We start from the raw sequence: 25,980 nt of genomic DNA, 5'->3' as shown, positions 1-25,980 counted from the left end.
AACATTTTATCCATTTGAAAATTGTCATGCTCCCTCCTTCACTGTCTCTAATTTAGAAAGAATTGAGGTTTTCAAGCTACGTTCCTTCACAGGCAATGTTTCTCATCCATAGACTTTTCTTCTCTCAACACTCTTCATTTGCTCACATCATTTTTGAAATACGACACCCAAAAGCAAACTCAGCCTTCCAACTAAGACCTTACCAATGTGGAGCAGGGCAGAAAAATAGTCTTTTAGTCTAGACTTGTCTATTCATATGATGCTATTCTTTCATGTAACAATAGGGCATTATTGACTCTTGTTCAACTTTGATAATGTGCCATCACCTGCAAATCTTCTCAGAAAAAAACCTTCTCTGAAAAAACCTTCTCTAACCCATTACTCCCCAAATTGTATTAATGCACTTGATTATTTCTACCTAAATGGAATACACTGAATTTCCTCCAACCTTTAATTCTATCTGCTATGTTTTGTGTAGACAAATCGGACTCATTCATTTTTAATTCTAATCCTGCTGTATGTACGAGTGTACAAACCCTTTCAGCTTCATGGACTTTGAGGTGCATGGAGATCAAGAACTTAAAAGTGCAGCTCTTACAGAAGGACTGCATTACATGACTGCCATGGGGCTGTGCTGACACAGGGACTGTTGGGAATTATATACATCTGGCTGTGGCAGGAAATAAACTGAGCAGAGCTGCTGAGGACAGCCCTACATGACTCTTCTAGGAGTTAGCCAGTTACAGGTTCCCTTCCCTTTATGGGGAAGGTCACTCACATAAAACTCACATAAAACTCCAAACTATCAAAAAAGTGACAGGCCAGTCTTTAATCCATCAATCTTCCAATTGCAAACTGTCAAAACAGTTTCCACAGATTGGCAAGGCTTGCTTTTTTTTTCCAGTGCTAGAAGGCTCTATTTTTAATCTCATCAAGCTTAGGTAGACGTTTTTTTTTTCCCCCCCTCCAAAGGCTTTATATGATTACTGTCAGTACATAAATTTGTACCTTAAGACTTTCAAATTTGTGATTTCTTTTTTTCTTTCTTTTTTTTTTTTTTTTGAGAGAGAGATAGTTCTACTACTCATAGTCCTCCAGAGCTGCCTTTTCATTTTTAAACAACATCAAGAACCACTGGAATTATGACATGCAGTTTGTTCCAACAATGCCTCTTTTGACATATCCGAGCAACAGTGCAGCATCGTTATTAAAAAGTAACACATCTGTTGCAAATTTCTCTATGAACTTCCTTTCATTGAAGACTGGAACCAAGACACCAATTCTCCTTTTTGCGCTGTTCCCAGCTTCCTTAATTATCTTATTCTCTTGAATTATTCTCGCTTTTAATATATTTAAAAGATTTCTTATGTGTTTCTAAAACTGAGAATTTGACTAGTTGCAGCTTATTCTCCTAATTTCTATTTCACGCCTCTGCATATCACCCTGCTTGTTGTTTGACTAAATGAACTTTTTTCTTTAGTAAATGAACTTTTTTTCTTTTCAGTAATTTTGGATCTCTGAAATTTAATAAAAGGTTACCAGACTCATGATCAAGACCATTTCTATAGTCACTATCATTTAGTGACAACTGTAACTATTGCTCAAGCCAGCTTCTTTCCTTCTGGTATGCTATCTCAATAAATAACCTTCAGCATCAAAAGATTATTTTCCCAAATGACAGCACATTGAGAAATGTGCCTTTATTTATTTATTTTTTTTTTAAAGTAAAATCTATCATTTTTGGGGCAGGTATTTATCAATTTTAGCACCAGGTAACTACCTTCAGACCTATAACTATCTAGAAATGGCAAGAACATGAGGTGGGGGAGTAGGGAGGGGGCACCAAGCCACAGACACTCCAAATTATCTATTATTGTATAGGCCAGAATCATCTAGCAGGAGGAAGCCTACAAACTGTACCTAATCCAAGGTGATTACACGTGTCTCACCACAGTTAGTTCACAAATTACAGTATTCTAGGAACACTTTGACTAGCCTTTGCCCAGCAAAACGCACTGTGGTTGCTTCCCTCTCCCCCCACCGCTGTGAAAATACTAGAGGCAAAGTAGCATATGCATCAAAACTATAACATTACATCTTCTCATGGGAAACAGCTGGAAATTATCACTACAAAACAAGCTGTACATGAAAGTACCAAATGCTGGTCTTTTGAGTTATCATTAACTTTTACATAGACCAGTGAAGAATTATTTTGGTTATCATAGATTAACCAGAATCATTCAAGAAATGCATGATTTTCACCTACTACATATTGCCTTCACAGCTTTTCGGGAAAAAAGTGCTTTGATTTGAAAATACTGTCAGTGTTCTCCTTTTAAACAGTGCCCCCTCCTGTTCAGAAATAAATCGTGACAGTCTTACTTCTTACAGTCTGCTACACAGACTGTACCAATAGCAATAAACGGTCACTCCCCTATGACCTGTACATGATTTAGTTTAACCAGCCAATTTTCAACAACTTAAACCAATTTCAACCACAGAACTGTCATAATATATTATATTTAAACTAGTTCTAGGATTACCCTCATCAGCAACAAAGCCAACTTGTGAGTGAGAACAGACAATTTGGGGCTTCAGAGCCCTCACAGAGCAGCAGGAACGTTGGGAAACGTCACAGAAATCCTCAGCCCAGTAACAGCCACTGCAAGGCTGGACACATTCAATCAGAACTGTTTAGATAAGAAACTCAGTTTACTAATCAGGAGTTCCAAAATGCCAAAAAAAGAGACAGCTCTTGGCTTACCTATGTCTAAACTCTTCACCTACACATGACCCTGGGCTTTCTGAAAAACTATACTCTATTTCATTTTACAATTGCTAACAATTTACAATAGTCCAAAATTTTAAAAAGAGGCAATTCCAAATGAACGTTATTCTTGTATTTAAGCAAACTTGCTGAAGCCTGAATAAACTGTAAAGTGTCATATCTCCTGACTCCTAAGGAGCGTGTCTTCCAGATTTTACACAGTATTACAATACACGCCTATTCAGCTGAACCAGTCACCCCGTCCTTGTTCTACTAATTCAAAGCATTTTTATATAGCAGAGTCTGTTCTTGACCTTTAAGCTGTATAAGAATCAAAGTTTCAACTGTTTTCAGAATATCTCACAGAACGGTTCCCCTGTTTCTAAGCGCAAGACTGGGGCAGAAGGAGTTTTGTTATACTAGCAAACAAATAAAAACTCTTATAGCTGTTTGCTTAAAAGCCCTAGAATTTCTATTCCTTGGGATGAAGACTTGAAAAAAAATGGGAGGCTTATGTTAGGATTATTATCCAGTTTTAAGCTAAGGGGAAATGAAACCACAACGCACTTTCCAAGGAAAACAGTTAGCGCTTCAAGGCTAAAGTCTCCCAAGATTCAGCCTGTGATGTGCATGCTCCTCATACCACACGTCCCAGCAGCTTGTTCTAGCAGATGTACTTACGCTGTCCCCAGAGTAACTGAGTCGGCTCTAGCCCAGTACTGTATGACTTTCAGGGCTTTGCTTTTGCTACTCACACCAACTGTGCATGCAGATACCACACAAAAAAACAAGAATAGAAAGATACTGTCCTCTCTGCTCAGGTCCTTTACTACTGCAATGTAGAAAACAGATTAGAGTTAAGGTTCTGAAGGACGGAGAACAAGACTGCCTGGGAGAGGAAGTGGTAGGAAAGTGAGAGTCTAAAGCCAAAGGGGATAGGGAAAATCTGATATTTGGTCAGAAGCTGAACTGGAGGCAGGAAAGTCTGAACTGGCTGAGGCAGGCAATCACAGCCAGGAGCTGAAAGGGGGGCAGGATATGGACTGGGAAGGAAGGGAAACAGATCTGGCAAAGAGACCAGAGGAGTGCACAAGGGCATTGGTAGGTGGGAGAGGAAGAAACAGCAGTACTAGGCAGTGAGGAGAAGGTGAGGCTAGGAGCAACCATACAGATCTGGAATGGGGACTGATTAGACTAGATTTAGTGGTGATACTGGGATTTAAACAGGGAGACCAAAGGAAACACTAAATGAAGAGTAAACTGGTGATATCTCCATGACATTTCACCTATCACCCAGAGGTAGAAATAAGTTTAATGGAATATTAACTGACAGCATAGATGAACCATTCACAACTGCAGCACTGCAAAATACTCCAAAGAGAGACCAGCTCCATCTGGCTCAACATCAAGGAGTACAAAACAGAAATTCCTACGCAACAGAATCACAGAATCGTTTAGGTTGGAAGGGACCTCTGGAGATCATCTAGTCCAATCTCCCTGGCTCAAGCAGGGTCACCTAGAGCATATTGCCCCGGATCACATCCAGACGGGTTTTGAATATCTCCAGCGAAGGAGACTCCACTACCTCTCTGGGCAGCCTGTTCCAGTGCTCTGTCACCCTCACAGTGAAGAAGTTTTTCCTCAGGTTCAGATGGAACTTCCTGTGGTTCAGTTTCTGCCCATTGCCTCTTGTCCTGTCGCTGGGCACCTCGGAGAAGAGACTGGCCTCATCCTCTTGACACTCCCCCTTCAGATACTTGCACACATTTATGAGATCGCCTCTCAATCTTCTCTTCTCCAGGCTGAACAGGCCCAGCTCTTGCAGTCTTAGGCCCAGCTCTTGCAGTCTTAAACAACCCAGAAGAGTACGTTACAATGAGCGCACCAATTCAGCATCTGAACCACTTCAAGGACCTGGCAAATAACCTAACTTATAACTGGGGCATAGCTATTCACCAGTGTGACCAAGAACGCAAAATACAATCAGCGGCTGCCAAACCTGACGATAACCGAGGTAAAAGGTTCTAAAACGCAAGTCTTTGGGAAGGTAAGATTATTGCTTAGTGCTGACTATCAAGTAGCGACTCTGAATTCCCAAGACAAATGTATTTTCACACAAATCTCACAAATAATAGTCTTTAAAAAGTGCATGCAAGCACCATGTCTATGAAGAGTAAAAAATAGAGATGATCTTATGCTTAAAAAAGAGAACGCGTGCACGTACACTCTTTAGGATAGTACAAAGGAAAGATATAGTGTAGTCTACAGTCAGAAGGTTACTTTATGCATTTTTAGATGGATTTACAAATATAAATATAAAAAATGTAATATCCAACTTGCTTTAATTTAGTAACTAGGTGACAGAGACAGAAACAAGTCTTACACATCTTGATCACAGCTGCTATACAAGTTATGCGGTAGGATGAGATACATTCCTTCAAATTACTTGTGTATCGATTGCATTCCATACCTATGATGTTCAAACTTGAAAGGTAACACAGTTCCAAAAATAAGAAAGTAAACCATTCCAGGTGATATCCAGTCTCATTAATGACTTAATGAAAATGAATAAGAAAAGTAGGGTCCAGTAATTATTTGTAATTTATTAAATGAAAAAACTATAATGTCTTCAGCATGTAGACTGAGTAATAAGGGGAGGAAAAAAAGAAAATCAGAAATTAAAGTTGGGAAAAGACCCTGATTCTGACACACTAGACATGTTTATTTCTTAGTTACTTATTTATTATCAAATATTATGATAAAATGTCTGTCTTTCTATGTATTCACACATCTAAAGTGTTCATGATAGTCATTAACAATGACCAATACTGTCTGTTAACAGTAGTTCTGATGTATAAAATACACCCTTTAAAAAGCATATTCAAAATTGGCTGAATTAGACAGCATAACTCGTTCGACTCCTCTGTTCAAAGACCATATAACATAATTCATGTTATATTGTGTATCATTATCCTTCACAGGACTCCCAAACCAGAAAGGGCTTGAGAACTAACATACTTCTATTATCTCTGGTACAGTCTGTTAAGTGAGGTGCAAAATGATGAATGAAATCCCACTGTTTAGATGTGGGATGTGGGTTTCTGTAACCAAGATAATTTGTCTCAACCATTTTCAACATTTGGGAAGACAACTAGTCCATTTAATCCAAAGTTCTAAGCCAGCACATCTCTTACATCTGACAAACAATACTTCTCTTTAGATCTTCCTTAATTTATATTTTCCATAACCCTAGCTAGGCATTTTATAAACACGTAACTTTTGATGGCGTTACCAAATAACTTTAGATTGTGTTCTCATTCTCTTTCCATCTGAAACATTACATCTGAGCTCTCAGGAATCTACTAGATTTAGTCTGCCCCAGATTCATGCCACTTTAATCCCACACCTTATTCTCTTGCATTGTCGCAAGCATAGCTCCTGTCAACAGTCAGAGGGAAGCACATACCTCTTAAGGGCCCATCAGAATGCAGCATTACCTGCTTTTTGCAGCAATCTCTCGCACAAGCCCAGACATCCATCTCAGATGCCTGAATTACCTTAGTTAAACCTTATTTTTGCTCAAAAATTGCAGTGTCCAAAATTAAAACACGCAAGAGACTGCCCATAGACAGATGTGTGTGCCCAAAGCCCCACTCTTCTTAATAGGCCTTCACATTCAAGAAGCCAGAAAGAAGAGACGAAAAGCATCTGAACGCCAGGCCTTGTAAGTAATGCATGCAAAAGGGGCCTTCAAAAGCACAGGATTGCCAGTTAGGCCTACTGCCTGTTTCAGAAAAGGAATATGGACTAATTCCTATGCTTAGATGAACAGCTTGATGTGTGCAGTTACTAATTTAGGGGGAGGGGGTGTTTTTCACTGGCAAAGTTATGACATGCCTTAACATAGGATCAGACGAAAAATTCACCTTATTCAAATATACTGATACAGCTAATTTGTAAGTATTCATTTACCAATCTATTCTGAAATCTTTTATATTGATTCTTCAGATTGAGAAAGTTTCTCAAATTGATCCCTTGCAAAAGATAGTTCTAGTATGAAAATTCTTCCAACCATCCCCATAATGAACAGCGGCGTAAGTAACTCTGCTGCCATACTCGTATCTTCCTTGAATTTTTTCAAGCCTTAATATATATCAGTTCTATAGGCTTCCAACTACCGATGTGTTTACAGTAAGTTTATATTATCAGATTCTATTATTTTAACAGATTTTCTCCTCAAAAATCTTGGGGGTTTTTTGGTTTTTTTTTTGTTTTTTTTGCTAAATCTGTTTTCTGCTAATTTTGCTATTCAACTTACTGGTTTATTTCCTTTCTCTGGATCCTACTTTCACTTTTTAAGGTTTTATTACTTTTAGCAACTCCTTTGTCTAACCTTGTTTGCTTATGGGGGGGGGGGGAGGGAAGTTCTCTTGCCCTCTTTTGATGGGCGAGATATGTTTTAATCTGACTTGTTAAGTTAAGCAGTGTTTAATTAGCAAGCGTTTTAACAGTTTGATCTCCTTTTCATTGATTCTTGATTTTTATGTATTTTAAGTTAAAAGTTACTACATTAAACTTTTTCTTTTTTTTTTTGCCCACACATATAAGAATATTTGAGTGCAGTACTGTCACCAACACGACAGAATGGTTAACTGTAATGTCTTGAATTAGGTCACAGACATTTTAGAAAAAAATCAGGAGTTCTTTCCTCTCACATCACTCCTCTGCCTAACTGCACCAAGAAAAAAAAAATTTTAGTGCCTAAAGTCTTAGTACACCCATTATAACCCCACTGTGACACACCTACATTTGGTCTTAGTCTGGTTGCCCCTTAAACCTGCTTAGATTGAGGCTCTTCTATTTCCTACCTTAACGTCACTGATTTCTGATCTTTAAGGTACTAGAGCTTTTATGTCTTCATTCCCAGAGACTGCATGATCCTTAAACATCATCTCTTGAACTTCCCCAAGACTTAAGTATCCTCTGTCAAATACTTATCAGTTCCTTTTACTATTTTTGAACAGATATAATAGTAATTCCAGTAATTAAGAAAACTTAACTAAAAGATAAATACAAAAAAGTGACCATAACTTTAAATTTTTGGAGAGAATGTTATTCTCTTTTTAAGAGAATAAGATAAACAAAATAAGAAAACGTGTTATTTGGGAATGTGAATGATATTTCAGCCTCAGTGCAGGTTTAGGACTAGGTTCCTGCAATAGTTGTATCATGTATATATTTTAAAAATTAAAAGAAAAAAGAAAAAAGTAAAATGACATGGAAGCATTGTGATGATTTTACTTCATTCAACTTTGTGCGGCATGTCACCCTCAAGTAATTTTCAATTCTGACGCAAGATAATCTGCAAGAGTTCCATCACCAACCGTAACAACTATTTCTTCAAGATTTTAAATTGATCTATCAGTTTACGGAAAAAGAGAGCTGATCAGAGTGCAACCAGAATTTCAGATCCCAAATATTTTATAGGTGCCTGATAAGTATCACTTAGCTCTTCTTACCTCCAAATACCTTTAAGGGTCATAGTCTATCAATGAAATGATGAGTATTTACACACCAGTTAAGTGTTAAACTGCAAAACTGTATGTTCTCTGTCCATCTTACTTTGAAATTAAATTACATCTTTCCTTAGCCTATTACTTGATTAATTTTTGCATCTATTATCAGTGAAACATAAAAACATTCAAAAATGACACACAGTATCAGTAGGAAAACAGATTTACCAAATCAAAGTCCAAACTATCAGAAATAAATTGTAACTTGGCTATCATTTTATTCTTTTTCATCAACTCTAGATACAGCAGCTATAACCAACCCTTTCTTTCACCCTTCAAACACCAAAAAAAAAAAAAAAAACACTCCCCCCCACACATACACACTTGACAAATTGCAATGGTGAGATTACATATCTTAACGAATGTGAAAGACGTTCTGGTTACTAACAACCAACCAAAAAAGGTACATAAAGACAGACAAATGAGAGGTTTCTCGGTAAGCCCTGAATATATTTGTCTTTCTGTCCTTGTCTTCTTAAAATACACAGACATGATAAATTGTCTCGGACTAAGTAGTTATTTGGTTCCCATTAAATGCTATCAATGTCCAAAAACTAAAAAGCCAAAGCCACTTATTCTTCAGAAATTCAGAAACACATAAAGTCCAGTTTGTAACCAGAGTTTTCAAACTAGTCTACAAATATCTGTAGCTTCCCTGTTTTAATTTAATTGCAGTTTAGCAGTAGACTTTACATGCATGGATCCTTTAATGTCAGTGCTTGATTATGTTTAATATCAGATTTTTCAGACTGAAAAGTAATTTTACAGGTACATTTGCAGGCCCTGATAGTCATATCTCTACCTCCTTTTCATTCTTCCCACCATTTCCAAACCACCTACAACTCTTCTCCCATTTCAGTTATCAGTCGATAGACTGTAGCAAAGTAACAAAATTTCCATGAACACAACTCCACAACATAATTCAAAAAGAGAGAGGGAGGCTGTGGGAGCACTAAAGAAAGCCCACTAAGATTACCAGATTGGAAATCTGAAACATGTAAAACATTTAAATTGGCACAATAAAACTATCTGAAGAAAATCTAAATTACCAACCTATTCTAGGTTAGTTATTTTCTCTTTTCCAATTTAATCTTAACGGACATAAAAATAATACATTTTTATATAACCACAGGACTTTTACAGCAAGATGGCTGGCATAATAAAGGAAATAACAAACACAAGTTACTGAAAACAAAATACCTGTTATTGAACAGTATACTAGGTGAGGAGCAATCTTTTTAATGTCTTCATAACCTAGACCCATTTCAGCCAGTTTCCCAGGGATGTAGTTTTCCACAAAAACATCAGACATGGCTGCAAGCTTTAAAAAAGAAAAGTATGAGTTGTTAATGAGCTTCTTAAAGTTCAACAAATTCCTCATGTAACTTAAAATCTTGCTAATCAAGATTGTTCCCATCTTTGTGGCAGAAAAAAGAATTACAAACTTAGACAGATTGTGTAGGTATGCCAGACTATGCATCTCTGCTAACTACACATTAGAGGTGCTACATACCTAGGAAAGACTCTCTATAGAAATCCTAAAGCCATTAGATAAAACTGCAACATAATTGTATTATCAGTGTCATGTCAATTTCCCAAGACCAAATCATACTTTACAGAACCGTCATCAACTTTATATATGCATTTAGTTTGAGGAAAAAGTGGGTAGAAGGGAAGCATCTTTACTATTCTTTGCCTTAGAAATAATTTTGTAAAATGTGTTTTTATTTCAAAACACTTACTGTAATAGAGGCTATGTTTCCCACTTTCTGTAAACAGAAGCAAAATAGACAGCACCTCAATTTGATTAGGTTGCAAAAAACATCTTAAAGGCACCTCAGTTAGAACAGTGCTGTCAACTACTGTAGCATGACTTTCAGCATCACAACAGAATGAACAGCCTACTTCAAAATCTACTCAAGTTAAAGATTAATTTATGACCTTGATGGGCATTGAATCATATCTTCTTATAAGAAGTTATAAATAGTTAATCACATATAAGTTTGAATAAGACACATTAATTAAGAATTTCTCAGGCAAAAGAATTACGTATGAAAAGAAAGATGTAGGGCTTAGGGGAGTTGTAGAGTTTTTTGGTTCGGGTGTTTTTTCAAGGAACTTAAGAAACTATTCCCTTACAGGTACACATGTATAAGCATATGTGAATTAAGCATAACCTTAAGAAATGAAATGTTTTAGATTATTTGAAGCTGACCAGAGAGTCATATTTTCTGAAACTATCACATAGCTGGCTGAATATGTGCAGTATATGAGAACTGCTTCTATAAACTAGTGTCATCATATTAGCAATCACAAGCATTAATGTTTTAGTATGTATGCTGTTTAGATGAATATAAGGCCAAAGAAGTAGCCAAGCCAATAAATATTTAACAAGACAGACACAAACTTATTCAGACAACAAGGCACGCAACTTATGAATGGTTTAACTGGGTGCATGGAGGAGACATCAATAGCATTTACAGAAACTCTAAGTTCAGTATAAGGTAAAAGTGCATTTTAAAATATTGCGAAGTATTTTTAAAGGGGCCATGTCAAGAACCTCTAGGACTACTAGTTTTAAATAACTACAGTAATATGAGAAGCAGTGTCCAGAGTCTAAATAAGCACCAAGTGTCAACGTAGACAGCTGGCTAGTTTTCAGTTTGGGATCCCATATAAGTGAAAAGAACGTTATTTTATGGAAGCTATTAAAAAAGCAGACATTTGTCACAAGAAGGTTCTCCAGAAGATCAAGATTTCCACAGAGCTAACGCCAATGTCAACATTAGCTATTAAAAAAAAAAAAAAAGCAGCTCACAGACTGATCCATAACTCTCCCAGTCCTCCATAAGGGACAGCAGAACCGGTCAAGTAAGGCAAGAACCACCTAATGGGGGTTCCTGCTTGTTCTTTAGTGGTATGTCTTTATGAAAAATAAGGTTTTATATTTCTCCCTAAATCCTTCCCAATCCATACATTCAATCATAAATCCTTCTCAGAGTGGTAGTACTAAAACCTTAGTTAGCTTAATCGGTCCAAGAGAGAAAATAGGTTACAATTTCTGTACTGCTTTCACTGGGGTTTGTAATCCATTCCATTTACAGTGAGGGTATGGGCTAGAACGGTTTGAGAATCAACAACTCTTTGGTACACGGTATCCAATGTAGACAACATCTCCTAAAAGGCACTGAGAAAAAAAAAATAGTCACTTACTGCACTGCAGCACAAAAAAAAAAAAAAAAAAAAGGGGAAGAAAAAAAGCCATACCTCTGGACATGACAACACATAGGGATGACTACAGTGCTGAGTAAGGATACAATGACTTGGCCCAGCTCTGCAGAGTTAATGTTCCCACACAGTACGATGAATTTGAATGCTGAAAGCATATCTTAAGAGTGCTGTGCCAGCTCCAGTACTTAAGTTCTCATAAATGCTGGAAATAGTCTTTGATGCGTAGAGGCTGCAGTCTGTGCATTTGCACAGTACACGTTTTGTGATGCTCACTTAAGCAAACATAAGGTACTCGCAGTTCGGCAGTTGTTGATAATCGGATTCTGAGACTCTGATCCTAAGCAACGGTTTGTTCTTAGAACTCAAAGGGGTTTGTAAGTCCACTGTCAACTGAAATTTCACACTTTGTGCCCTGCAAGCCCTCTCCATCTATCCCTCTCTTATTTTAGCCTCCACTAAGAGGGCAATACAGAACAGGTCTGAGTTGGAAGAGTATATATGCCAGAGAGTACGCTCATCTGCTCAACTTCCATGCCTCAGGAAAGAAAAAAGGCATTACACGTGCGAAAGCAGCCATATTAAACTTAATACCAGTAACAAATTATGATGCTACAGCAACTCAGTAATGGAAATTTATCCCTTTTGGAAGAATTTTTACAAGAACTGCATATAGACCGATATGCATATATATAATCCTCAGAGAGAAAGAGGTATGCTGACCCTAAGTGACTAATTTTAACTAATTCAAAACTAGTTAAGGCTAAATCCTCACAAGGAAGGTTTCTTGAACGTTCTGAAAAAGGAGCTTCTGAAAGTAACTTTGCTGAATAATATTCTAAAAAGATTAAAAGAAAAAAACATTCATTCAGTAAGACATTCAAGTATTTGGAAGGCAGCTAACAGTGAATAAAATGCATTAGGAAGGGAAATCAGGCCAGAAGTGACACAGAACAAAGACCAAAGAATAAATCTGTGGGAACTCAAATATAAAATAATCCTGTATTGTGAAAGAGCAGACCTTTGGAGAAGCATTTTAGTGCTGTGCTAAAGGAAGAAAAGCAGTTTGGATTGCCGATTAACAGATTTCTTCAGCTTACTCAATACCACTGACTGTATTGTCAAGTGCTGTGCTTTTTTCTTCTACTTCAAGACTTTATTCACTTGCCTTTTTAGTATCATTCTAAAAATTTATACGGGCTATACTAGGAGCGTATAGGTGGGAGGGAAGGACAATAATTTATTCTAACCATGTCATCTTTCTTTATAAAAACTTTATAACCTTATTACTTTTCTTTTTAGGGCTTAGTTTCAGGACACAGCTATTTGTATTTACTTATGAGTAATCACTGTCCCAAAACTTTCATTTATTTTTGGCATGAATTACCTTACAGACACTAACACTACTTTTCAACAGAGCAGACGCATCACTGAACAAGGCTCACACTTCTAAACACATCTATCCTGATGTTACCAGGAGACAATTGATAGTGAAAAGCCTGTTCTTACAGATAATATTTATTTATACATTCTTTTCAGCAAAACCACAAACCCATTATACTCTGGTTCCATATCAGATGCAATAATGCCAAGACCTCTGCACAAAATACTTCAAAAAACTATCACTTTAAACCAAGCAAAACAATGAATGACTCCACAGAGTCACTAAACATTGCAGTAATGCCTCATCACACTAGCCCATTTATAATTTGCTATACCACAGAGATGGGCACCATTGATTTAAGGAACAGAAAGCAGTAGTGGTTATGAAAGCAGGTTTTATAAAAGGATAGAAAGTATAAGAAATCTAACTTGGTAACAAGACCATTTGTTCCTCATTTGCAGATCAATTTTTTGAATCTTGCAGTTACTTTCTAATTTCTCATGAGCTAGATCTCTTGTCACAGCTTTATCTTTACCACAGAAAGAACTTCGTCCCAAGAGATCATCTTCATTTCCACAGCTAGCGTGACAAATATTTAACAGAGCTAGTTTTTCTATTGGAAATCCTGCAATATTGCATCTTAGAAAATGATTCCCATATACACTTGACTATTTCAGTGACACCAGACTAAGGGAAAAATTAATACTGCTGCTTGTAAGAACCATTTGTCTACAGCTCTAAGTACTCTTACTGCCAGCTACCTATACGCAGCATGATATTAGCTCTACATTACAGTAGCACAAGAGATCTTACCAGGAGAAGGGTGGGAAGCCCGGCACTGAAGCTGTCAGAGAGGTTGATGCTCTTGCATGATAAATGAGGGAAAGGAAAGTTGCTGCTTCAGTTTACAGATCATGTGGGATTTGATCTCAACTTGACACTTGAACCTCAAGCATGAAGCTTATAACACTGCAAATTCTCAAGTCACCACCCATTTAACTCTGCAAACCATGAAAATATTTTCAACCTTGCAGGCTGAAAGAAGTTGTAAATTTAAGAATAAAACTTTTTTTTTTTTAAAAAGCCCCTTTTTAAAAAAAAAGAAAAAATTCAAGCAGCAATCTTCCTGTACGAATGTCAAGAGGAGAGAAGAGAACTTCCTAATCACAGCAGCCATCACACAGGAGGAGCTTATGCTCAAGCCATCTTTCTTCCAGCTCATCCTGACTCATAGCCCCAGCTGCCTTCACCTCTTCATTAAACAGGTCCAGCCCACGCACGCGGGACCGGTGGACATTCTTAAGAGTAGTTTATTTCCCTGCTTTTAGAAGTCAAACAATAGGTAACAAAGCTAAAGTCTTTTATGCAAGAGAAACCATTCTTAAAGATTATGATTATTTTATCTAAAATACATCTGTGTTCTACCAAGCAAAATTATTTTTACTGTGTCTGTTTGCCAGACTTTTAGAAGAAGAACATACAGTTTCATAGCAATCAACAATAAATGGTTCTGTTCAACAAAGGGACCAGGGAGGGGACACCAGAGAAGCCTCAGCTTATAAACGTCAAAAATTTCCATATGAACAGTCTCATTTACAGAAGTGACAGAAGAAAGATTAATTTGTCTGATATTTTTGAGGGTCTTAATTTAACCTATTGCCGTTTTACATAATATTCCTAGCAAAAGATACTACCAGACAAATTCCAGTTATTGCAGGAAATATATGGCTTCACTGTGAAAAGGGAAACAATTGGAACTGACTTTGAAATAAACAGTAAAAGAAGTCAGCTCACCTTCTTGGATGTGTTAGTACTGCAGGGCTAAAAAACACAGCAGCAGCAAATAGAAAGTCCTATCCTTCTCAATAAATAAAAAAGGGATGACAAAGCCCAAGTTTTACAGACTGTGAAAGACGATATTTTTATTTTTTCAGTGGAAAAAGATATCACTCAAATTCTGAACCGAAATACTAAGGGTGGGGAAGAAATATAAATGTGAAATTTGACCTACAGGACAGCACTTCTCAAAAAGTTGCCCAGCAGCTGAGGTCAGGAAAACACTGCAGCACTCAAAAACTTGCAAATATTGGAGCCCAGCCCTCCTTTTTGTAAATTCCCACTGACTTCCTTAGAAAAAGGGAGTTCAGGCTGCACTGATCAAATTGTACAGCAAGATCAAATACAGCGATAAAAATCACAAGGAGATGGTCCGCTACTCATAACACTGTAAAATGTAAGCCCTAAGTTGTTATCTGTTTTTCTCTCAATGTTTCATTTGAAGCATTATATATAAAAGCACAATTTGATCATCACAACTCTGGCCTTTGATAAAATTTTATGTAAAATTCATACTATCTAAAATAATTGTAACTCACACTGAGCATTGAGTCCAAAGGCACATAGCATCGAGGCAGCATACTGTGATTTAACAAATTAGTTACACATGCATACTTATTTTTCATTGTCAGATATCAAATTAATATTTGAAATGAAGAGTTTATTCCCTACTACTAAGGACCTAAACAGTACAAAATAGGCACAATTTGCATTCTGTTAGAACCCACCTCTCTGACTAACTTGGCTCCTTTTGGATCCTTCATATTGACAGCTATGCTCTAGGGACAAAACAAACAAACAAAAATTCCAGTCATTTCTGTGAAAGCCCTTCTAGAACTTGTCATCAACTTCTAAATGTAACCAATACTGAAGTTTCACACTACAGCTGGAAAAAATAAAAATAAAAACACAAACGCTTGCCCTCCCTGCAAAAAGAATAACTTTCTGTTGGTAAAATAAGCACCAAAACAAGTCTGAGGGAAGCAATCTGAGACATGTGCAGCTGGGAGCTGCACTGTATGTTTGCACAGCACCTTCTGCAACTACAGATGGGGAGACCAGAACCTCCTTTTTGACGGCAGCAAGCAATTAAACAGCTCCTCAGGCATGTTGTGAAACTTCATCCTAACCCTGAGATTTCATGAGCTACACCTTCAGCCAGCTTAATCGTAGTATGATTCCTGCTCTCCCCTGACTCCAGCTGCCAGGTGAGGCAGGTCAGCTGAGCTGACCCATCTGAAATACTGATCCATCTGGAAAAAATAATCCTCTCTTTCAGCAGGATTAAATTTCAGTTGATTTGCTTCCCACATCAGCTGAGCAGAGGGAATACCAGGAACACGGGCAACTGAGGACAGGCAGGACCACGCTTGATTTTGCATTGGCCTTAGCTAATCACAGACCATACTAGAGATTTGCAGCCTTTTTCGTTCAAAATACTCATTTTGTTTTTTCTTCCGAAATGTAATCACTTCGATAACTTAACGCTATTGTTACTACTGCAAAAAAAACTAAACAGAAAATGAAATTATTGGAAGTTTGCCTTGTTACATATTTTTGATTTCTTGCTATTCATTTCCACTTAGTTGCAAGTCATCTAAATTTGTCAATGATTACACACTGTACAAAGTTCAGCATCTTGTACTGGAAAAGTTAAAAAAACAGTAATTTGAATGGAAAATACTATGTTTTCAGTTGCAATTATAGAAAACATTGGCCAATGTTCAATATGGCACTTCCATTTACCTTTTTATTTCGATTGACACTGAGAAAATAAACACTTTCTGTTCCAGCAAAAGGTGGGCCCCAGCCTCTAGTATCATCACCTGCTCCTGAAAGAAATAACACCATGTTTGCCATTGTCCAGTATTAAACAGGCAAGAAACAAAAACATATACAAAGTTTTTTTTCCCCTAGGTCATATTTAAATTTTCTAAGCTTCAACAAGGGCAGGTAAAAAATTACTTTTATATATGTATTAGAGGGTTTTTATGTCAAAAAATGCCTAAAAACTGATTAAGCAAAGCAGATGTGGCTTTTGCCAGTGCTGTAATTATTTTTAATTTAAAAATATAAATATACAGCCACGTACCACCAATCTATTTATTGGTTTCATTTATTTTTAACTTAAAACAGTGCTACACTGACATTCTTTCAGGCAATCTGGAAAAATTTAACAGAAGCTCTTGTGCTGCACAGAGCCACAGAGTGCCCACAGTGGCAGTCAGTCAGCTGTTCCTGAAACACTGTGGGTAGGAAGTCAAGATAATTGCTGATCAGCAACAACTTGTGTGCTCCAGAACAAAGGCAAAAGGTAGCGCTTGCTACCCTTTGCACAGTCCCCCACCTCCCACCTCCTTCCGGAATGCTCTCGCCTTACAAAAATGTAAGGCAGCATTAAAGCTGCTGCAGACACTTGCTCATGTCAGTGTATCATTTAAGTTTGGTTCCCAATTTTAAACCTTTCTTAAATATCACAAACCTTGGCAATCTATTTTAATTAGAATTAAAACTAAGTTTTAATTCAGATATAATCATGTTAACTCCAAGTGAAAACTTTCCTTAGCGAGGCAACACTGACGTGTGTTAGGTACTAGCACTCAGAAGCAGACAACTGAGCTAAAGAACCTTTAGTCTCACACAACATAGCCACTGTTATATATTTAAGCTGTACACTATGGTTACACCTGAAGTCCACAGCCATTTAAGCTCAACTGTTGTAGAAGCTATACAAATATACAAATATGCTGACACTCATCAGCATTTGTACTTTTTATGATCTCACAAACATAGTTCACGAAGAAGCTTGAGGGGAAGAAAAAAAAAAAAAAAGTATCTCTCCTCCACATGTTCTCACTTCAAGCCATTCAAACAATACGCTCAGGTAATACTTTCCACATAGGACACTAGTGTGACTACCACCCTTCATAGATTAAGCGTGTGAGTAAGCCTGTCTTTACAGATAACACTCCTGTGAAAACAGGCATCATCTCAAAAACAAGCTGATTATCCACACGCTATAAGAGTCTGAAATTAAGAATTCTGAGGCTGTTACTCTCCTTCAACCACAAAACAAAACTCTGGAAAGCTAGAACGCAAATCTCTGACAACATCAGTCCCTACGTAACCACAGACATTGCCTCTCTCGTATAACCCAGACACTTGCATTAATACCTTTTTTCAGTCTCATCTGATGGTATAAAACTGAGTTAGTTTCTGCCCTGTCACAGTATGCAAACGTTTGGAACAGTGGTGAATGAGCAATGGATGACCTGTGGGCTGACGTGACAAAACATTTCTTAAACATTCAATGAATATATCTTTTCTATTTAAAATACAGGAAATGTATTTTTTCTTTACTGGCTCTTTTCAAATCTACTAATTACAGAAAAGAGAAATTAAAAAGAAAATGCAAGCTTATGTAAAGGGGAAAAAATACACGACAACGTGCAGCTGCTATGACATAGTTACATGCTTCATACACACAACAATGCACAAAACTGAAGGCCAAATACATGGAGTATTTATAAAAGAAATGAATGCCCTACAATGCGCTATTCTTCTTGCATAATTTTAAGAACTAACCAAAGTCTGAAAAACTTCAGAAATGTAGTTATTCAATAAAATGAAGCTGCTTTTTTTTTTTTTTTTTTTTTTTTTTTACTATTACCTAATACTCAGAGAGCCTAACAACGCTTTGCATTTGAAGTACATATGTACAGTGGAAAGAGAAAACAGTTGTATTATGCTAAAATACAAAAAAATCCTTCTGCTTCTAAAAGTCAGAGATAAATTCTATCCATGAGGCTAATTATCCAGAGTCCAACAATAGCAGGCTCAGAAGGAACTCCACAAATCTGTATTTCTGGAACTGAAAACAGGCACCTGAAGCTACTTAACCTCACACACTTCCAGCACTAAAATGAAAAATTTCATGTAAATTTAGAAATCTCCCTGTTTGAATGAATTCCTATTTCCACCTCTATAAGAATCTCAAATCCAGAACTTTAAAGATACATCTACTTCATACAGAAAATAATTTCCATCCACTTTGCATAAGTCCAGAGAAAGATTTCTCTGACAGGGTAATTTTTAATTAATAATATGAAAACATACTGGTATATTAAAATTATCCGCAGGAAAAAGACTATATAGTATGCCAAGACACCTTATACTCTACCAACCAAAATGCTTGCCATCACCCAACCAGGTCTGCATAGTATTACCTAAAAGCTGTGCTAATAAGTAACTTAAATATATTTGTATTTTCACGCTCATATAATCAATCTTTCTTACAATAAGAAAAATGAAAATAAAAAGTAGAGTTACTGTTTCCAAAATTAAAATGTCATTTTATAAACGTTCTAACTCTAGGCTCAGGAAGAAGTGAGCTGCAGAATCTGAATTCTCCAATGGGAAAACACCTGTTTTCTCTGCTGTAAGCAGAAGATATGCCCTTGGGTACAGATTACATGAGTGTTTGAGTCTGTCAGAGTGCAAAATACAGAGCGATCAAAATACATTTTTTAATCTTATTAAACACAGCTTTAAAGCATAAGTCAGCTTCAGCCTCCACACTTGCAACTGAAATTCCACAGCACAGCACACTACTCAAAACAAAATATATTAAAAAGAAATGAATACAAGTAGCTTAAGAAATTTTTTAAAGGATTCAATTTCATCACAAAGACACCTACTACTACTACTGAAATTGATCAAAGATGTGAATCAAATATTTGTAAAATAAAATATCTTTAAACAATTAATTTTTCAATCAGATCAGCCTTCTGATTCAGCTAACTCACAGCCATACAAGTGCTAGAACAGACCCGCAAAGGGACAAGAGTATGTAGCCAAGGAGAGAAAGAGGACTGGGGCATCAGAATTGCCCCTTTCAAGAAAAGCAGTAACTTAGAGCTCTTGCTAACCATGAAATCACACTCTTCAGTTTACTTTATTACTTTTATTAAAAAACTGTTTTCTTTTAAAATTTACTTGTAGCACCTCTCCCTATAACCAAGGCCACTGCCTTCCGTGCAGAATTTCAGGCACTTCTGTCTACCATACACTTTAAATATTTAATTTGTACGTTATTTAGCAGAGCAGGTTATAGAATGCTTTATGACTACTTCCATCATGGTTTCGTACCAACTATACCTACCTGTCACAAAAATATATGAGGTGGTAATAGTACATTACATCTACTACTATCAAACTATGAAAAATAAGGACTGCTCCCAGGTATCTGGTCCATTTTGTTGCCTTATTTTTGTAAAATGTAATGCCTTGCAAGTAAGAATAGCTTTAAATTTTTCATTCCTCACCAAAAAAAAAAAAAAAAAAAAAAAACCACACTCTTAAGTCCTTTTTCTCTTTTTAAAATGTGAATGCTGTAAGTTTCAGGAAAGCCTGATGAAGGCCTCGCTCTGAAAAGCTGCTGAATCATCCCTCCTTATAATTATATATTATAACTGAGAAAGGAACTATCACCACATGGTTCTAATCATGTCAATATACTACTATATGAAATTAAGCTTTGCTATTCAGTACTTTTAATACAAAGTCTAACTGCATCAATATATATCTCTAAGCTATTATAAAAAACAATTTCTTGCACATATGTAATTTTGCAAGACTAGTCTTGTGGTTATTCGTGCTCCTACCAAGAATGAGCAAGGCAAAATCTAAAATTTTCATCTTCACAGATAATAGGTTCGTAACACATAGGAAACTGTATTTGTAATGTTAGTTGCACGTGGAAATCCACTATTTCTGGAAGAAAAGAGCCCTGAGTGACCAGTTGGAAGCCTGGTGTTTTGATAAGCAACAGATATCCAATTAACATGGCAAAGGCTTAAAATGCATTTTTAGGCAGGTTGAAAAAGCAGATAGGTATTTTCTTTCTGAGGCTCAAAAAGAATGGCAGTCCTCATACAGCACCTACAGCGTCTGCTGGAGAAGCAAAAGATAGGGCCACAAAATCCAGTAAAGGTCTTTGAATTAATAATACTAAGCAATAACCTGAGGGTCACTGGCTTGAAGGATCTGAAAAAGGCACCCTGTAAAGTCTAAAGTGTCACTAAGTATCAGCAGTGACATCATTTCTGGTAACACTTTAATAGCAACAAAGTAATTGTGGGCTTGAAATAATCCCAGTCAGCATGATGTACGGGTATACGAACATTTTTATACTTTTTCTTTACATGAACTCAGCCTGGAGAAGAGAAGATTGAGAGGGGATCTCATCAACGTGTATAAGTATCTGAAGGGGGAGTGTCAAGAGGATGAGACCAGCCTCTTCTCCGTGGTGCCCAGCAACAGGACAAGAGGCAATGGGCAGAAACTGAACCACAGGAAGTTCCATCTGAACCTGAGAAAAAACTTCTTCACTGTGAGGGTGACAGAGCATTGGAACAGGTTGCCCAGAGGGGTGGTGGAGTCTCCTTCGCTGGAGATATTCAAAACCCGTCTGGATGTGATCCTGGGCAATATGCTCTAGGTGACCCTGCTTGAGCAGGGAGGTTGGACTAGATGATCTCCAGAGATCCCTTCCAACCTAAACGATTCTGTGATTCTGTGATTCTGTGAACTGCTATATTATTCACAATGAGCACAGCTAACAGAGGCAGCGAACAGATGCAGCAGTTTGCGCAGCAGTTTGTGCAGAAGGACACCAGAAGGCAAAGAAGGCACCTTCATTTCTTGTAGTAGTGTGTGCTTCCCCAGGTACGGTCATGACATGGCGCAGAGCACATTCCCCAGTGGCTGCTGGAGGTGCTGCATCACCTGTGTCTGAAGCTTCAACCCAGACAGACCCTCAGACAGCAGACGTAGCTCTTCAGGTGTCAGGCTGCAGGGAGTGCCCGGGGCCTCTCCGTGAGGCCTGGGCTGACAGTCAGCTCTCCTGCGCGAGGTGTGCTGTGGTTGATCAGTTGTATTGCCAGGTAAAGGATTTACGGGAGGAAGTCAGTAGGCTGTGTAGCATCCGAGAAGATGAGCAAGAGATTGACAGGGTAGTCTCTGAGACCGTGCAGCTCCAGGAGTCCCCACCCCCTGCTGCAGCGGAGTTGTCAGAGGGCTCTGCACTGTATGAAACAGTACATCGTAACACTGTTGAAGAAGGCTGGGAACTGGTCACTTCTCATAGGAGAAAGGCTTTGCTCCTCCTCAAGACTTGCGTTTGAGGAACAAGTTTAGCGCCCTCCAAGCTGAGAAAGAGTTGGGCATGGCTCCAAGGGAAGCAACTGGCCTGGCAGACCCTGTGCGGTGCAGGAACATCTGGAAAAAGCAGCAAGTGATTGTTGTGGGTGACTGCCTGCTGCAGGGGACAGAGGCACCTATCTGCTGACCTGACCTCTTGTCCAGAGAGCTTTGCTGCCTGCCAGGGGCTCAAATAAGAGATGACATGGAAAGACTGCCAAGGCTCGTCCATGCCTTGCTATTACCCTCTGCCACTCTTCCATGTGGGCACTAATGACACAAAGGGCAAATTGGAAACCATCCAACAGGACTTCAGAGCTCTGGGAATGGTGGTCAAGGATCTGGGAGCCCAGGTCGTTTTCTCCTCCATCTTGCCTGTGAGGGGGAAGGACAGGAGGAGGAGTAGACAAGTTTTCCAAGTTAACAACTGGCTGCGCTACTGGTGTTGGCAACAGGGCTTTGGTTTCTATGACCATGGGACCCTGTTTGAAGATCAACAGCTGATGGGGAGTGATGGGATCCACCTCCCCAAGCAGGGCACGCGCGTCTTTGCCAACAGATTGGCCAGCCTGGTACGGAGGGCTTTAAACTAGGCAAGATGGGGGGAAGGGAAGTGGTATAGAGAAAGGGTACTCAGTAAAACACCACTCAAGTCAGGATGCCTCCAATAGGTGCACGCAGCCAGGGGAGACAGCATGGGACATGGCTATGGAGGATCCTCTAGCACCTCTCCTGGGAAGCTTACATGCTCGACTGGCTCTCTGAAATGCCTGTATAGCAATGCACGCAGCATGGGGAATAAGCAGGAAGAGTTAGAGCTCTGTGTGCAGTCGCAGGGCCATGATCTCATTGCAATTACAGAGACATGGTGGGATAGCTCACATGACTGGAATGCTGTCATGGATGGCTATGTGCTTTTTAGGAAAGACGGGCCAGGAAGGCGAGGTGGTGGAGTTGCTCTTTATGTGAGGGAGCAACTCGAATGTATGGAGCTGTGCCTAGGGGTGGATGAAGAGCAAGTTGAGAGCCTACGGCTAAGGATTAAAGGGCAGGCTAACATGGGTGACACTGTTGCGGGGGTTTACTACAGACCACCTGATCAGGAAGAAGTTGTCGATGAGGTCTTCTACAGACAGCTGGAAGTAGCCTCACGATCACAGGCCCTGTTTCTCATGGGGGACTTCAACCACCCTGGCATCTGCTGGGAAGACAGCACAGCTAGGCACAAACAGTCCAGGAGGTTCCTGCAAAGCATTGATGATAACTTCTTGACTCAGGTGGTGGAGACGCCAACAGGGAGAGGTGCACTGCTAGACCTTGTACTAACAAACAAAGGTGGTCTGGCTGGAGATGTGAAGGTTGGGGGCAGCCTTGGCTGCAGCGACTATGAGATGGTGGAGTTCAGGATCCTATGAGGAGGGAGCAGGGCAATAAGTAGGTTCGCAACCCTGGACTTCAGGAGAGCTAACTTTGGCCTCTTCAGGGACCTACTCGGAGGAATCCCATGGGGTAGGGCCCTAGAAGGAAGGGGGGTCCAGGAGAGCTGGTTAATATCCAAGTATCACTTCCTCCAGGCTCAAAAGCAGTGCATCCCTCTGAGGAAGAAATCCAGCAAAGCAGGCAGGAGACCTGCATGGAGGAGCAAGGAACTCCTGGCAGAACTCCAACAGAAGAAGGAAGTCTACAGAATGTGGAAAAGGGGACAGGCCACTTGGGAGAATATAGGGACACTGTCAGAGTGTGCAGGGATGCAACAGGGAAGGCTAAGGCCCAGTTGGAATTAAATCTGGCAAGAGATGTCAAGGACAACAAGAAGGGCTTCTTCAAATACATCAATAGCAAAAGGAAGACTAGGGAAAACGTGGGCCCGCTGCTGAACGGGGCGGGTGCCCTGGTAAAGAAGGATGCAGAGAAGGCAGAGTTGCTGAATGCCTTCTTTGCTTCAGTCTTCACTGCTAGGGCCAGTCCTCAGGAATTCCAGACCTTGGAGACAAGAGAGGAAGGCTGGAGAAAGGAAGACTCCTCCTTGGTCGAGGAGGATCAGGTTAGAAATCATTTGTCCAAACTTGACATCCACAAATCCATGGGCCCCGATGGGATGCAGCCACGAGTGCTGAGGGAGCTGGCGGATGTTATCGCTAGGCCACTCTCCATCCTCTTTGAAAGGTCATGGAGATCAAGAGAGGTGCCTGAGGAAAGCCAACGTCCCCCCAATCTTCAAAAAGGGTGAGGAGGAGGAGCCAGGAAACTACAGGCCTGTCAGCCTCACCTCCATCCCTGGAAAGGTGATGGAACAGCTCCTCCTGGAGGTCCTCAGTAAGCATCTGGAGGACAAGGTGGTGATCAGGAGTAGTCAGCATGGATTCACCAAAGGGAAATCATGCTTCACCAATCTGATAGCCTTATTAAATCAAATAGTAAGTTTGCTGATACATGTATGGTCTAAAAACTAGTTCTCTACCACATGCTGCAAATAGCATGATGATGTCAACAAGATTCAGAAATACTCAAACCATAGCTTCACAAAAATATATAAATAGCTAGAAAAGTAATTGTTTATTTGGGGATGGTGTGTATGGCATTGTTCTTAGAAATATAGTATTTTCTTTCTAAATATTTCCAAAGGTTTTTGATCTTACATTCTCAGCCCATACACATGACCCAAGACATTATCATAAATCCAACTAGTGTTAAGAATCCCTCAGAAGATCACGCAGGAAGAAAGTAACTCAAAAATCATGAACAACCATTTGCAAAACTGGCCTGCACTCTCACCATATCTAAAATAAAAGAAAAAAAAAGCCTTACCTGGTCTTTCCACTTTGATAACTTCAGCTCCTAGATCTCCTAAATTCATTGTGGCAAAGGGCCCGGCAAGCACCCTGCAATATTTAAAAAAAAAAAAAAAAAGGAAAAAAAAAAAGAAAAGTTTTTCTTCATTGCTTTATCACAGTATTTGCATCTAGACAGACTGTTCTGAACTATAAACAAACACAAACCTTGTTAGATCAAGAATTTTCACACCATCCAACGGCTTTACATTACTAGCATCTGGCAAGAAACAGAAAACAATAACTTAACTCTTGAATCTTCTGCTAAGATGTTCCTCACTGAAGGTCTGAAACACTGCTTTTATGGCTTGCTCTCACCATCCTCCCTCATCCCCCTTCCCATTTACAGAATAATAAAGTTTTCTTCACAGGTATGGTGTGAGGAGTACATAACATGAGTGAAACCTTCCAAAGTTGGAAAACCTTATGGTTAGCGTTGTAGAACCTAGTCTAAACACCTAGCAATTTTGCAGTAAAACTACTTTTTAAAAGATGTTTAAATGTGCCTACTACACAAACTCATACAGTTTTCAAAGTTTTACCTGAAGAAAGATCCAATAAAAGTACAGCAAACCACATCAAAACAACCTACAAACTAAAAATAACAGCTAACAGGCCAACGTGAGGCACAGCATCCTCAGAAGCAAAGCAGTTTGACCTATGTAGACCACTTGCAGCATAGTTTCTACATTTCCAAAATGAAGTTTACAAAACTGAAGGCAGAACCAAGGAAATATTTGTTCTGCCTTTCAACAGCAAATACACATCCAAGATAACTACTAGGAAATCATAATCTTTTACTCCTTCCCCTCACCTAGTTCTTAAAAGGAACAGCGTGACAATAAATCTAAGAGATAGGACAAGCAATCTTGTAATCTAGATCACAGGTTTGTCACAGATCTCTTGGGTGACTCCAAGTAAGTCAGTTTTCTTCTATTTTGGTTTCTTTAATTGCCAAATGAGGATAAAAACACTTTGCTGCCCCATGGGGATTGTAATTTCATTGCTATTTATAAGGTGGTCTAATGTTACAGAAGAATTAGAACGCACTGGCTGATAACACCACAAAAATTAGACAGCACAAACCACGAGGAGCATCTTTTTGGGTATCGTCCAGATAACAGAAAGCAATGCAAAACATGGAGAAAACTACTAATCTGA

The 25,980-nt window shown here is 38.8% G+C and overlaps 1 protein-coding gene across 3 annotated transcripts in view; it reads right to left on the bottom strand.

The window, feature by feature from the left end:
• SUGCT (succinyl-CoA:glutarate-CoA transferase) overlaps positions 1–25,980 on the bottom strand; it is a 332,549-nt gene that overhangs the window by 303,580 nt on the left and 2,989 nt on the right. For all 3 annotated transcript variants that reach the window (XM_068935970.1, XM_068935971.1, XM_009679424.2), the window contains exons 2-6: positions 24,988–25,039; positions 24,797–24,870; positions 16,535–16,620; positions 15,517–15,567; positions 9,541–9,661 (exon numbers count right to left, since the gene is read on the bottom strand). In XM_068935970.1, coding sequence (XP_068792071.1) covers positions 9,541–9,661; positions 15,517–15,567; positions 16,535–16,620; positions 24,797–24,870; positions 24,988–25,039 — 384 coding nt within the window. The remainder of the gene's footprint in view (positions 1–9,540; positions 9,662–15,516; positions 15,568–16,534; positions 16,621–24,796; positions 24,871–24,987; positions 25,040–25,980) is intronic.

Source organism: Struthio camelus, chromosome 2 (assembly GCF_040807025.1).
Source record: "Struthio camelus isolate bStrCam1 chromosome 2, bStrCam1.hap1, whole genome shotgun sequence".
Taxonomy (NCBI): domain Eukaryota; kingdom Metazoa; phylum Chordata; class Aves; order Struthioniformes; family Struthionidae; genus Struthio; species Struthio camelus.
The sequence above is the reverse complement of the archived record's forward strand: the minus strand, read 5'-3'. Positions and strand labels throughout refer to the sequence as shown.